This window comes from Electrophorus electricus, chromosome 18, assembly GCF_013358815.1.
Source record: "Electrophorus electricus isolate fEleEle1 chromosome 18, fEleEle1.pri, whole genome shotgun sequence".
NCBI classification, from domain to species: Eukaryota; Metazoa; Chordata; class Actinopteri; order Gymnotiformes; family Gymnotidae; genus Electrophorus; species Electrophorus electricus.
Genome location: NC_049552.1, coordinates 16,022,416 through 16,037,544, shown reverse-complemented (window position 1 = coordinate 16,037,544; position 15,129 = coordinate 16,022,416). Strand labels below are relative to the sequence as shown.

At 48.4% G+C, this 15,129-nt stretch overlaps 1 protein-coding gene across 1 annotated transcript in view; it reads right to left on the bottom strand.

Moving 5' to 3' along the window:
* Positions 1 to 5,528: 5,528 nt before the first annotated feature.
* Positions 5,529 to 15,129, bottom strand: part of eif2b3 (eukaryotic translation initiation factor 2B, subunit 3 gamma) — a 34,336-nt gene continuing 24,735 nt past the window's right edge. The window contains exons 6-12 of the mRNA XM_027030261.2: positions 14,048 to 14,137; positions 12,777 to 12,910; positions 12,330 to 12,520; positions 11,939 to 12,001; positions 11,628 to 11,776; positions 8,119 to 8,222; positions 5,529 to 5,704 (exon numbers count right to left, since the gene is read on the bottom strand). Coding sequence (XP_026886062.2) covers positions 5,652 to 5,704; positions 8,119 to 8,222; positions 11,628 to 11,776; positions 11,939 to 12,001; positions 12,330 to 12,520; positions 12,777 to 12,910; positions 14,048 to 14,137 — 784 coding nt within the window. The 3' untranslated portion in view covers positions 5,529 to 5,651. The remainder of the gene's footprint in view (positions 5,705 to 8,118; positions 8,223 to 11,627; positions 11,777 to 11,938; positions 12,002 to 12,329; positions 12,521 to 12,776; positions 12,911 to 14,047; positions 14,138 to 15,129) is intronic.

The window sequence follows — 15,129 nt, the reverse complement described above, 5'->3', positions numbered from 1 at the left end:
CCTTCGGTCTTCATCCGTCCGGGCGGCTTTCCACGAGAGTCGCGCGAGCGGATTCCTCCGTCTGCGCGCGATCCCGGAGCGGTTTGGAGAAGGTGTCCTCTATGCAAAGCCCCAAAGGCGCTCCGCTTCCCATTGGCCGAGGAAGACGCAAATTACTCTGCAAACATCTCCTATTATTAGCTGCTAAGCAACAGCTCGCCAAAGTGGAGAGAGAGAGAGAGAGAGAGAGAGGGAGGGAGGGAGAGAGGGAGACCACCAAGAAGCCCTCCCAATCAGCGCGGGAGGGAGAACGTGCACGAGGGCGTCCGCGAGAGGAGCTCTTTCAGTAAACCCAGCACACGCGCGCACTGCGCAGCGCCGCTCCGGACAGCCGCAGCTCGGGCGCGAGCGCGCATGCCATCTATTGATAAGAAAAGCCCTTTACTTTACGTCATCGCTCTGATAAACGACAGCGCGCGAGTAAACACGGTGTGGTTAACGAGCTCTGACCGGTAATTAAAAACAGAAGTGCTGCTGGAAAAGTGCAAAAAAGAACAAAAGTTACAGACTCGCTTTATTTATTTATTTTTTTTAATTTTTGACACTTTAAGTAAAATATTTTCTTTAAACCTGTTTGTTTTTTTTATTTTCTGAAGGAAACTAACTATTTAAACAAAACAAAACAAACACACACACACTGCGCGAGATACTTATGCAGGAGGTACTATAAATTCTCTATTTTGCTGTTTTTTTCCTCCTTGTAATAAAAGATGAATAAAGCCTCCATCACTCGGACACTGTGGAGAAAAGGCGACCCAGTGCACGGCGACGATAGGCGCCTTGTCCAGCCTCGGGACTGGAAATGATAACGAACTTCACCACGAGTTCCTCCTTTGCGCAGCTCCTAGTACTCGGGCCGTTACATCAGCGCGGTACTGGGACAGGGAGGCTGAGCCGGAGCTGACACTCGCGAAGCAGGCTGAATGTAGAGAAGATGGCGCGTGGGCCAAAAGGAGAAAGCAGAAGTTGATTGCATCACCGCTGAGGTGCACAAGGTTTAGCACTCAGCTCTGGTCACGCGTAACACACAATAGGCGGGTTTCTAGTTGGCACCGTTGTCGTTATAAGGCAGTGTTACTTTGCCTCGCATGCACACACACACACACACAACAGCAAGTAAAAAAAACAAATTGCAGTGGTCTTTTTAAAATTGATCCTTGAAGCTGTAGTTACTCTTATATTACTGCTGCCTAGTGATCCAGCAGGCCCGCGCCTGGGCTCCCGGAGGTTAGGAGTGCGCGCGCATGCTGTGGCAGTGCCTGGAAAGGTTTCTCAGATTGTATTTAATCCGACGAGGGCGCGAGCAGCTGGGAACGGAGGGGTACGTGGAATGCGAGGAACGGCTGGGTGCGCGAGGGGGGCCCTGTAAGCCTAACAAACTGAGGGAGGTCCGGCCGACGTCTCGAGGCCTTGAATAAATAAACTCGGGAGATGACCACGCGCTATCCAGAAATCTGCCATCACATGGGCCCCCAACATAAACTGCCGCAGCCCGCGCGCCCCGGTTCTGCGGAGGTAATGCCTGGGTTTGCAACAATTCACGAGCTTTACCCGTCCTGCGACAGCTGAGAGGTTGTGTAGAACAAACATATTTGTGTTTGTTCGTTTGGATTTTTTTTTTTTTTTTACACAAATTCAAACGTGCCTTTATTTATCTCGTGGATTCACTGGTATCGCTGAACCCAAATAATTGCTCCGGATGGACGAATGAGCTGCAGCTGGCAGGAGCAAACGCGCGTCGGCGAGCACGAGGCCGGGACGCCACAGCTGAAGACAGTCAACCAACACGCGCTCGAGCTCACCCGTTCCGCACACATTTTCATCAGAAAATAATTAAAAGAAACGCGGCATCTCTGACCCGTGCATTCGTGCAGGTTATTACATCAGAGGAGTAATAAATTAAGAATTAAGAAATTACGTCTCGTTTTTTTACGCAGTGATAGCAACGTCACGCTTACGCAGGAGTTAGTGAAAAGTTTTTTACAGCCCGACCGCCGTAAGGAAGTGACGTAAAATTCATGAAATAAGAACAAGACGACACACGGAAGACTAAAAGCAGCAGGATTCTTACAGGACTAACACAATGATATTTTACTATCCTAAATTTCCATTCACTTAACACTCTACCATCTTGACTTCTTGAGACTGTTTCTTTTATACCTTAAAATTACTTTAAGATTAAGATTTTTAAATTATATGTAACCCTGGAGTATTATATCTAACCCTAGATTATTATCAGATTATTATATCTAACTCTATTATTAGATTATATTTAACCCTAGATGTTTAGTGAACAGCAGATGGTGGCTGATATGGAATTTTCTGCATATTTGTATTTAGATTAGGTAATGTGTCTTTAAAAAGAAGCCACAGTTGTATCCAAAAAGCCCAGAGCTGTGTGTGTGGGGGGGGGGGGGGACACCAGGCTCCTGCTCCAACATCCAGGGCTTGTTTGCTGAATATTTACAAAGCTTAAAAGATTCAAAGGCCTCATAGCACATTGTGCCATGGTGATGTGTACATGTTGGCATTGTGAGTCTCCCTCAGTGGCCAAAGGGAAGCCACCCACAGACACAGATAAGATTCATTATGATAATATATTTCTTTCTCCTTTGTCATCGCAATGAATAGCCCCCCCCCCCCCCAAACTTTTCTGGGGCGTTCTTTTTTTGTGTGTGTGTTTGCGGCCCTTTAACGGTGGTATGGGGGGGTGGTGGTGGCAAACTAGCAGGTGGCGAGAAATCAGATCTTTTTGTTTCATGGCTTCTTTAAGTACATATAAATACCCGCCAGCAAGCTGTGAGTGAGAGAGGATGGTGTGCAAGGCAGAGCCAGGCACTTTGTCTTTCCGGTGGTCTTATGATCATACCAGTGCTTATTCTCAGTGTTTCAGCATCATTCAAAAAAGATATGACGACATAATGATCATGAATCACATTATCATGTGACATGCTGGTCTAGACAAGTGTGTCACTTCCTGTGCTTTTCACTCACATTAGACAGACCTTTTATGTTCCCTATACTAAGGATAATGGTTCAGAAATATTTAATCTGGCTTCATCATAAACATGTTAACATGAGGATTGTTACGTGGTCATTTACACACACACACACACACACACACACACACACACACACACACACACACACACACACACACACACACACACAGCGTTTAATGGAGAAAACAGCTCAATACAACTCCTGCTCACCGTATCCAAACGGTGCACGTGCAGTGTGAATGTAAACATTTTCACAGATTCTGCAAGACTTAGCACATGTGCCCCATCGCAGACACGCCACACCCATCCACACCCCTCTGCTCCCTCAACCGCCAGCCGCAGGGGTGTGTTAACGAGGGGCGTTAGAAAATACAATAGTGAGGAAACTTAATTTAACACCTCTGCTTTTGAAAGGAGCCTAGAACTCTCCTGTCATTGATGACATACATGGCTGACGAGAGGACGCTCGTCTCAGCGCAGGGCCGCAGCAGCAGTTGCTGGAGCTGAAACCACAGCTTCACCACTGCTGGTGTCTCTGGGGTTGCTGGGCAGTGGCTCTTCGCACGCTCACGCCAAAGCCCTGCAGCTCCTTGCCTCTCTCTGAGGTCCCGCAGTGGTCCCGTGATGTTCTGGGCCACACAGCCTGCGTCCCAGCTTTGTGCTGCCTCGAGACAGTAGCGATTGTTGAGTGTGTGCATCCTGAAGGGGGGGGGGGGGGGGTTGCGGGGGGCGCGGCGTGTTCATAAAGGAAGGAAGCTCGTTTTCAGGCCGGAGAACACAGGAGACAAATTGAGGAAGTGTTGTGTTAATGTGTGAAGGTCAGCACCAAACACACAGGTTTTCTGACACTTGGGTGGGCTAAAGCGGCACACACACACGCCGCCCACCCCAAACCCCACCCCACACCACACAGTCATTAACTACTTCACTCATTGGTCAGCGAGGCCACCCCTCCCTTCAGCCTAGGGGCCCAGACTACGGCAAGCCTCTGTCATGGACCTGCTCCATGCTCACACTTCACTCCTCTGCATTTTCAATACCGCATGCTTTGGCCAGCTCTGTTCTTGGCACCTACTGCAACTGCCATTCATACCACTGTAGCCACTAGCCTGCTAGTTTTAGCATCTGCCTTGGAGACCCACAGCAGTACCCAGACTCACACTCAGACCCACACCAGTACCCAGAACCCACCCACTCATACCCACACTAACCCCATTTAAATCAAAGTCCAGTTTATGCTGGAACTTCAGGAGGCCACACCAACTTCTATTCACACAGGTCCGTTACCTGCAGCTCGGTACCTTCACCATGACACTGGACCCGACCCAGAGACACAGGCTGGGTGTGGGGACACCGACAGTAGAGAAAAGTGTGGGGTGGACATGTCATCACCACCAACACGGCGCACACGCTTGACTTACAGCGCACAGGCGTGTGGAAGGAAATGCAGGCCTTAACATCTTGATTTCTGTCTGTTCAGTTTTTTAGATGAAGACCTGATTCAACACTGATCCAACTCTCCTGAGAAAACGCGTTAGACTTTTCTAATTCCATTCTGACAGACGGTTCTCATGATAAACTGCGCCAGGCACTCGGCTTGGAAAAGGGAGGACCAAAATCCCTGCAATAGCCTCATAAATACACATATTAGCGTGCGGATTTAGAGAGGGCCGGCCGACAGCCGGGCGGAAAAGGAGAGATGTCGTGGGTAATTATTTCAGCATGTCAGGAAAAAGGAAGGCCGCAGAGCGCGGCGAGGCGAGGGCCAGGAAGACGCGGAGCACGCGATCGTTCTGGAGGCGACGCTAAACGGCTCGGACTAGCGGTGGAAACGGCGCGAGCAGCGAGAGATAAATCACCGGCCCAGAACCTTCCGGAGGGCCGCGCGTCCTCCGTGACTGAGGAACTGGAACGCCAGGCCGGTGATTTAGGAGACGTACGAACTGTGGAATGTCATGAATCTTTGAGAGCTAAGAGAGAAAAATCTTTCAAGAGTACTTCTCTATGGAGAGAGAGAGAGAGAGAGAGAGAGAGAGAGAGAGGGAGAGAGGGAGAGAGAGAGAGAAGGAGCACCAGCATGTAGGGTCTCACTGGGTGGTCCTCTGCTGTGCACAAATAAAGTTAGCCCTATTGTGGTTATCCATTCCCCTAACAGCAGGGTCTGCACTCTCTCTCATGGTGGACATGCAAAGGACTTCTGGTCAAACACCACCAACAAACACTAATCTAAAAAACACCACTAGAACAAACATCAAACAGCATTCTACAGACAGCCATTATAGCACATCCATCACTACCAGATACGTTTCACATTTTCTGGACTAGAGCTCACGCGGAATAAAGGACATCCTTTTAGCATTTGTGACTGCCACTAGATTAGTGTTAAATTCACTCTTACAAAATGTGCTTATTGTACCTTTAAATGTTTAAAAACAAACAATTCAGGAATGAATACAAAGCACTATGAAAACCCATGCCACTGACAGCTGAGATAAATACATTTGTGTTTATTATGTCTCATTCTGTAAAAAACCATACAAGTCTTCATGGAAGTGTTCACAGGGGAGCGAGGGCCTATAGTCTGTGAACCGTCCTCCCCGAGGGCCTGGACTAGATCTCCATAAGCTGGTCTGATCCAACGATGACATCATTGGTTCTTTCAGCTGTAGAAAAGAGAACAAGAAGGTTCAGACAGAGCTGGCACTCGTCTGCCCATATCAGGGGCAGGCGAGCGATCTGGGATGAGCCGTTACCGGTGACCGGCCTGCTGGCCGTGTACCAGCCAAATACGCAAACATCGATTTTAAAAAAACAACAAAAAAAACAAACAAAAACGTTTCCATGTTTTCCAGGGTCAGTTAGTTAAGGTGACCTGAAATTTTGACTCATGTTCTCATATTCGTGTGCTTTCAAACAGAAAGAAACTCATCTTTGGTAGTCTAAGCCTCACACGCCTGCATGGTTTATCTCGGCTATATCCTGCAACACAGACGAGAAAATGGGACCGGTACCGCAGACGCACTGGTCCATCGGGAGAGAGGGAGAGAGAGAGAGAGGGAGAGAGGAGAGAGAGAGAGAGAGAGAGAGAGAGAGAGAGAGAGAGATGAGAGAGAGAGAGAGAGATGTGAGAACCACGAGGAAAATGTCACAGCAGAAAAATGGGATAGAGAGAGCGAGCGAAGGAGAATGACAAACTGACAGTTCGACAGTCTGAGGGATGGTGTTGTATGTCATCCACCTCAGCACCACCTGTGGTGCTCCATCACCTGCCAACAAGACATGCGGTGCCTGGGTGGTCTCCTGACACACACACACACGCACGCATGTTTGGAACTCTAGTTCCTGACTGGGGAAACAGTCGAGATGCATTTCTCTCGCTGCTGGGAACGAGTCTCGTAAAGGGCGGGATGGGAGACATGGCACACACCCCGCACGCAGGAGTGCGAGGGCTCAGGACGTTCCGAGGTGCGGCTGATCCGCTGACCGCAGGAGACAACCGAGGTGGGGTGCCTGTCCCAGCCCCACAACACACAGGCTTATGGGTCAGAGCGGTGTTGAGAACATCCAGAGCACCACTGCAAACAAAAAAGACCTCCACATGGAACTTTACGCACTCGATAAGATTGAAAAAAAATTTAGTGGAAAACACCTACAGCTAAGAACAGGTACAGGAGACATTTCATGCAGGAGTTTTGTGGGCTTCCTGTGCAGTTCTCATGTCTCTCTGAGCTTTGAGACAATGCTGGGAGGTGACATCACGTTAGCAGACGGTGGACGTGACCCAGCACAGAGGGCTCCTTCGACATCAAACGCCAGACAGAAGGCTTTGCTTGAGGAGCTCAGGCACATCAAAAACACACACTGTGATTTGACACTTTGATGAGTTGGTTTCTTCGCTTTTGAACTAAAGCGTTTTATTTTGCCTGTGAAGTTGTTGCAGGCGTGGGTATCATGGCCTGAGGTTGTCATGCCGTGTTTCTCATTTGAGTTTGTTTTGGGTTTTTTTAATAATGGGTTACATTAACCTCTGTTCTTGGTTTTCACGGATAACTCTAAATTGCGGTTACTTGTTGCTCTGTAGGCTGTGTGTGTTTGTGTGTTGGGGGGGGCACTTCAATGAGCCCAAGTCTTTTAGGAAGTTATAGCTGACTAATCAAGTCCAGCTCTCCAGTGACTATGGAAAGGCGGCGTGTGTGTGTATGTGTGTGTGTGGGGTTGGGGGTTGGTGAAGCAATGAAACACCCTGTCGTTCAGTCAATTAGCCAGGCAGCCTCTGGACAACTTAAGGCTGCCTTAGGCACCGTCATTGATGGAGAGGTTAGAGACCAAACACGGACCACCCGGACCACCCGGAATACAAGAGCCTGCAGCCACACACACACACACACACACATACGCGCGCACCAACCTCATGTTGTGAGCTAAGACTGAAGAGATTAAGAATATTAAAAAATAAAGCTCAATTGTACACAAGCTTAGATTTTAATACACCATTAAAACCGATTAAAACACAAGAAATGCTCACACACACACGCGCATGCACACATACGCACGCACACACACGTATGCACGCATGCACGCACACACGCGCCTGCACACACGTACCCATGCACGAACACACACGTACGCACGCACCCGCACACACGTACGCCCGCACACACACATACGCCCGCACACACACGTGTGTGCATGTGTGTGTGTGCATTTGTGTGTGAGAGTGCATGTGTGTGTGTGAGTGCATGTGTGTGTGTGAGTGCATGTGCGTGTGTGAGTGCATGTGCGTGTGTGAGTGCGTGCGCGCATGTGTGTGTGTGTGTGAGTGCATGTGTGTGTGCATGTGTGTGTGTGTGTGTGTGTGAGTGCGCGTGTGTGAGTGCGTGTGTGTGTGTGTGTGAGTGCGCGTGTGTGAGTGCGTGTGTGAGTGCGTGTGTGTGAGTGCGCGTGAGTGCACGTGTGTGTGTGTGTGTGAATGTGTGTGTGAGTGCGTGTGTGTGTGAATATGTGTGTGAGTGCGTGTGTGTGTGTGAGTGCATGTGAGTGCGTGTGTGTGAGTGCGTATGTGCACGCATGAACTCACCCTCTGGTTCTATATGCTGGCAGCTTCCCACCAGGCAGTATTTGAGGTCAGCACCGCGTGAGATTACAGCGCCGTTACAGATGACACTGCCCTGGATGTTACACCTGCAGAGAGGACAGACAGACCAGTACAGACAGAGCAGAGCTTTAATCTGTGCACTTGCTGATACATGTACACACACACACACACACACACCACACACACACACCACACACACACACACACACGATGTAACAATCAATAAGCGCAATACCAAGATTATTGTATTTTTAAAATAGACCGTAGTCCACCCATGACCAACAGCCTTTATAAAAACTACACTAGCAATTACACTGTATCAGTGCTTACACTGTACACACAGTGTGTGTGTGTGTGTGTGTGTTTGTGTGTGTGTGCTGAAGGAGTTAGCAGTCTTTATTGCACACAACAGCACAACACTGAATATTTGTGAATGCGTTAGAGAGAGCTCAGTGTTCACAGGATAAGGCTTTGAACTGAGCAAGTTCCAACACGTGCGCGCACGTGCACACACACACACACACACACACACACACACATACACACACACACAGACACGCACAGAGCTCTGAGATGTTCCCTGTTTACACCACAGAAAGAATAATATTTTCCCAGGATCACCCTGGCACCATGGAGCAGTGTTTGCTCAGGGACGTGTTTAGCTGAGTCTCTCGCGCACGCACACACACACCCCCACCCCCCACCCCCACCCCCACCCCCCCCCCCCCACCCACACACACCCACCCAGGGAGAGACACGCTCACCACCCGACTCAGACGGTAATGTCCTCCGCCCTGCAGGGGGCACTCTGCTTGCCATGAGCACACGTACTAAAGCCCAATGCAAGCGCCACACAGTTATGGACTCTGGGGCTGCCCCGGACTGTGGAGTCAGAGATCGAGCAGGACCGCTCGAGTCCGGAGCAACACAGGTGTAGGACGACGCGAGACGTCCCGAAATAATTATGACTGCAGTGTCTGCATGGGACATGCTGTGATTCAAAATTCCCATGGCAAACATACCTGTCTGAAACTGGACAGATTAGTGAAAGCACACACATATATTTATAAGTAGTGATTTTACAGAGTATTTTCATATTACAGTCTTCTGTACCATTATTAGACCTGCATGATTGATTAAGATCAATAATGACATTATTTAGCCCTTATGAGAGACAAACAGAGACTGAGACAGAGAGACAAACAGAGAGACAAACAGAGAGAAACAAATACAGACAGTTCACTGGGGCTGATACCAAACCAGAATAACCATTATTGAGAGAGAAATTCTTCCACAAACCCAGAAAATGAAGTGTGTGTCCAGTTTTCTGTGTGAGATTTAAGACACTGGTCCCTGATGGACATCTATGTGGACATGCTACACTGGCACAGAGGTCTGTGGTTCATTCAGTTAATTATGTAATTATGTTTGGATTTGTTTTGGTTCAATTACAATATTTTTACTTGTTTTCCAATTCTTTTTATAATATCACTTTACTATTGTACAGCTTGGCAAAATGCTAATAAAGCACTATAAATGAAATGATCTGAAGAAGAGAAAGAGAGAGAGAGAGAGAGGGAGGGAGAGAGAGAGAGAGGGATGGAGAGAGAGAGAGAGGGAGAGAGAGAGAGGGAGGGAGGAGGGAGGGAGGAGGGGGAGAGAGAGAGAGAGGGAGAGAGAGAGAGGGAGGGAGAGAGAGAGAGAGGGATGGAGAGAGAGAGAGAGGGAGAGAGAGAGAGGGAGGGAGGGAGGGAGGGGGAGAGAGGGAGGGAGAGAGGGATGTAGGGGGTGGACACTGATGGGAGATTACAAGGAGTGCAGATCTAAACAGAGACCACCAAAGTAGTTCTGTGGGACGACCACTAATTACTGACACCGTGTTCCTCCTCAGGGTGACCCCCCGTTAACAAGCACTCCTACGCGCAAACAAAAGCCCTGAGTGGAAGTGCCCTCAGTAATCCTCTCCAGAACTGGTTCCCATCACTCCAGAAAACATTTCCAGTCTTTTTATTTTGGACTTCTCTCTTCCGTGTGAGCACTAATTCAGGAGGGTGGGGGCCTGTGGCAGCTCCAGGGTGTGAAGCAGAGACAAGACCCTACACCCTCATCAAACCCCTACACCCTCATCTACGCCCTACACCCTCATCTACGCCCTACACCCTCATCAAGACCCTACATCCTCATCTACGCTCTACACCCTCATCAAGACCCTACACCCTCATCAAACTCCTACACCCTCATCAAGACCCAACAACCTCATCTACGCCCTACACCCTCATCTACGCCCTACACCCTCATCAAACCCCTACACCCTCATCAAGACCCTACATCCTCATCTACGCCCTACACCCTCATCAAGACCCTACATCCTCATCTACGCCCTACACCCTCATCAAGACCCTACATCCTCATCTACGCCCTACACCCTCATCAAGACCCTACACCCTCATCAAACCCCTACACCCTCATCAAACCCCTACACCCTCATCAAGACCCTAAATCCTCATCTACGCCCTACACCCTCATCAAGACCCTACACCCTCATCAAGACCCTACACCCTCATCAAACCCCTACACCCTCATCAAGACCCTACATCCTCATCTACGCCCTACACCCTCATCAAGACCCTACACCCTCATCAAACCCCTACACCCTCATCAAGATCCTACATCCTCATCTACGCCATACACCCATATCAAGACCCTACACCCTCATCAAACCCCTACACCCTCATCAAGATCCTACATCCTCATCTACGCCATACACCCTCATCAAACCCCTCCATCCTCATCTACACCCTACACCCTCATCAAGATCCTACATCCTCATCTATGCCCTACACCCTCACCAAACCCCTCCATCCTCATCTACGCCCTACACCCTCATCAAACTCCTCCACTCTGGCGGTGTCCATTCAGTGAGTAGTTTGGGAATGGCGAATGCTGATGTCTCTTAAGACGAAAAAAACATTTCTCCCGAAGCAGAAAAGAACAAACCAAGGGGAGGGGGGAGAGAGGATTGAGGGGAGTGAGGGGAGGGTGTGTGAGGGGAGTGAGGCGGAGAGGAGACGTGTCCCCCGGGCAGGACAGCGATCGTCTGTCTGAGAACCATTACATCTCCATTCATCATGTCTCACGCGTTTGTGGCATCGTGGCTGTTCAGGGTCAGTGAGCACCTTCAGCTGGGTGACAACACAGTCCCATGTTCACACACACACACACACACACACACACACACACACACACACACACACACACACACACACACACACACACTCACACTCACACACACTCACACACTCACTCACTCACTCACACTCACACACACTCACACACACACACACTCACACACACTCACACTCACACACACACACACACACACCTGTGGATCTGAAACAACACTATACCAGTTACTTTCTGGCTCTACCTACATATGAAGGAGGTCAGAGGTCACAGGTCACAGGCTGGGAGGGACCACGCGTTTCACATACCCTTCTTCGATGGTGACGCCGTTCATGATGATGGAGTTGCTTATCTTCACCTTCTCCTTCACTACGGTGTAGGCGCCGATGTTGGAGCGCTTGATGGACGTCTTGTCTGCTATGTTAGTGAACGGCCCGATGATACTGTCACCTCCGACCTAAGAGGGACACACACATACCCCACGTTACCAAACCTACAAGAGTTACAGAGCGATCTGGGTAGTGAAGTAGTGAAGCACACACATATGCACACGAGTGTACACACCCACCCACCCAAACACACGTGTACGAGCAGCAGGAGGACATAGTGGGACTCTCACCAGGCTGCGCTCAGAGACGACAGCAGATGGGTGAACAGGAGACTCGTCAAACAGCTTAGGAGCCTGAGACACACAAACCCAGGTCAGACAGCACAGACCACACACACACACACACACACACACACAGAAGTGTAATAATACACACTATTTCAAGTCTTATACAATTATCAATTATCTGTACAGAGTTTCTATTTATACACTACACAGAAAGGTGTGGCTTAAAATAAGTTTTATTTAAAACACACACACACACAGATATAAAACTAAAAACAACGTGTATGTATGTATGTATGTATGTATGTACGTACGTATGTATGTATATATAAAAACCACCCACACCCCGCGTGTGTAGACGTCTCTGTAGTGGGTGAGGGTGTGTGTCAACACTCACCACGCGATTTGCCTCGACATAGGCCGCCAGCGTGTTGGCACGGTAACACATGCCCTTCTCCATGATGTGTGCGTAGCACCTCAGCCTTCCTCCATGGTAGGCCTCGCTCATGTCGCCATGGTGATCATTCCAGCAGGAACGCTCCTCGGCCAGCTGCAGAAGACCATCATCTCTGGACGAGATAAGGAGCTCTGTGGAACGGTGTGTGTGTGTGTGTGTGTGTGTGTCAGACAGAATTACTGTCAGTTAGAAAATTACAACACAATTACAATTTATAAAATAAATGTAGTTAAAATGTCTGTCAGCTGTTGCCCTGACAACCCTGAGTTGTTTATGTGAGATTTTCCTCACACAGGTTCACACAGGATATTTAAAGCAAAATTATGCAAATTATGTAAAATTATGTAAATTTTAAGTAAACGCGTTGGCGGTGTGGTGGGCTCTTACCCAGGCCAGCGTTGGCGTCGGATCTCTTCAGGTTCTGATCCGTGTGTTCACCATTGCTCCCAGGGGTTGTGGCTTTGGAGAACTGCTTACGCACCAGGTACGGAACCAGCTCCCCCCGCAGGGACGAGATGCACCTGCGCGTCCACAGGCCTCATATCAGAATACAGAAAACCAGGGCGGACCGGCACGTGTGCCGCACGGGAGTCAGCGTAGTAGAGAACATGTTAAAAACATGCTGTAAGGGTGGACACACACACACACACACACTCACTTGTGTGTGTGCGTGTGTGTGTGTGTGTGTGAGAGAGAATTGGATGAGAAGAAGGAAAGGCCAGTGATGGAGAAAGAAGTGAGATTATTGGAAATGATATTTATATCAGTGACAGAATTAAATAAAGGCTAAACAGAGCCAAGGGTGAGAGAGAGAGAATGAGGGATGAGAGAGATGGTGAAAAAGAGAGGGAGAGAAAGAGATGAGAGAATGAGAGAGGGATGAGAGAGAGAGGCATGGGGGATATGAGAGACAGAGAGAGAGAGAGAGAGAGAGAGAGAGGGAGAGAATGTGAACTGCACAGTGAGACTCCACACAGCTACAGACTGAAGAGCTGACTGGTTACTGGACGAAGCAGCAGAAGAGAGGAACACTTATTCACTTCATTTATTCACTTATTTACTGGTTTTTACTCAAGGCCAAAGTTCAAGGGTCCCCAACCTGGTAAAAGAAATTAGAACAGAACAAAGAAGCCCCATGTGTTCATACGACACACACACTCACCCCCCACCACTCCAAAAGCCCTACGGTACTCACAGGTAACCAGCTTTGAGACGTAACTCAGTAACCAATGTGCGCGCGCACACATCAAGCTAAGACGTACTAGAAGCATGTTGACTACTTTTAATAATACTGTGAAATTAGGCTTTATCGGGGGGGGAGAGAAAGAGAGGGAGAGAGAAAGAGAGGGAGAGAGAGAGAGAGGGAGAGAGAGAGAGAGAGGGTGATGGAGAGAGAGAGAGAGGGTGATGGGGAGAGGGGGGAGAGAGAGAGGGAGGGAGAGAGAGAGGATGAGGGAGAGAGAGAGAGAGGGAGATGGGGAGAGAGGGGGAGAGAGAGAGAGAGAGAGAGAGAGAGGGAGAGAGAAAGAGAGAGAGGGCGATGGGGAGAGAGAGAGAGAGAGAGAGAGAGAGGGAGAGAGAAAGAGCGATGGGGAGAGAGAGAGAGAGAGAGAGAGGTGTCAGAGTCATAAATCATGGGGGGAAATTCCCACACTTACTTGTTGGCGACTAAAAAGTCAACCACACATTTCTTAAGGCAGTACAGGTGAGCATCCAGAAGGTCTGTCCGGATGTGCATCCTGGGATGTCTGAGAGAGAGAGAGAGAGAGAGAGAGAGAGAGGAGAGAGAGAGAGAGAGAGAGAGAGAGAGAGAGAGAGAACAGAACTGGGTGAATTTCCTGATGTTCAAAAAGCTTTGATCTTCTATTCCCACTAATCTCAGACATCCAGACTACTGTCAGCACACAGAACATCTGAGTAGCAGCCCACACACACACACAGAAAACATCACCTTCACAATACAGTCCACTACAGCCTCTCAAATCCACAACTCAAAACACAGACAGACAAAACTCACCAAAATGAATCAATTAATAACCGTATCAATGACATTTTTTCAGTTAATAAAGTGAAATGTTATAAATTATTCAGCAGAGAAGCAATTTTCATCTGATTAAAAGACACTATGTACAAACTTCATGCCCATAACCTGGAAACAGAGAACGGGCATCACCAGAGACCCTGGAAGTCCAGAGATGAGAAGTACAGCATGAGCAGTAAACATATACAGGCAAGAAAAAACTACACTCTATGTTTTGAAGAAGATATGAGAAGAAATTAAGGTATGTTATATGAACTCACTACACACGCACAAACACGCACACAATGCTTTTTAAATCCAACATGTTGCGTGTGTGTTAATGAGAAATTGCTGAATAGGTTAAAATATCAGCGTAAACTCTTAAAGAAAACAACCAAATTGGGGGTATCTTAAACCAAAGCCATGTATATATAATATTTAACTGTATGTGTACGTCATCACATAAATGTATTAAAGAGTGTGTGTGTGTGTGTGTGTGTGTGAGAGGCTACAGTGGGTGTATTTACAAAGATATAAAATATATTTGTATTCCTTTTGAGAGAGTGAGAGAGAGAGGGAGAGAGAGAGAGAGAGAGAGAGAGAGAGAGAGAGAGAGAGAGAGAAGGAGAGAGAGAGAGAAAGAGGAGAGAGAGAGAGAGAGAGAAGAGAGAGAGAGAGAGAGAGAGAGAGAGAAGAGGGGGTTAGACAGATTAGTGAAGA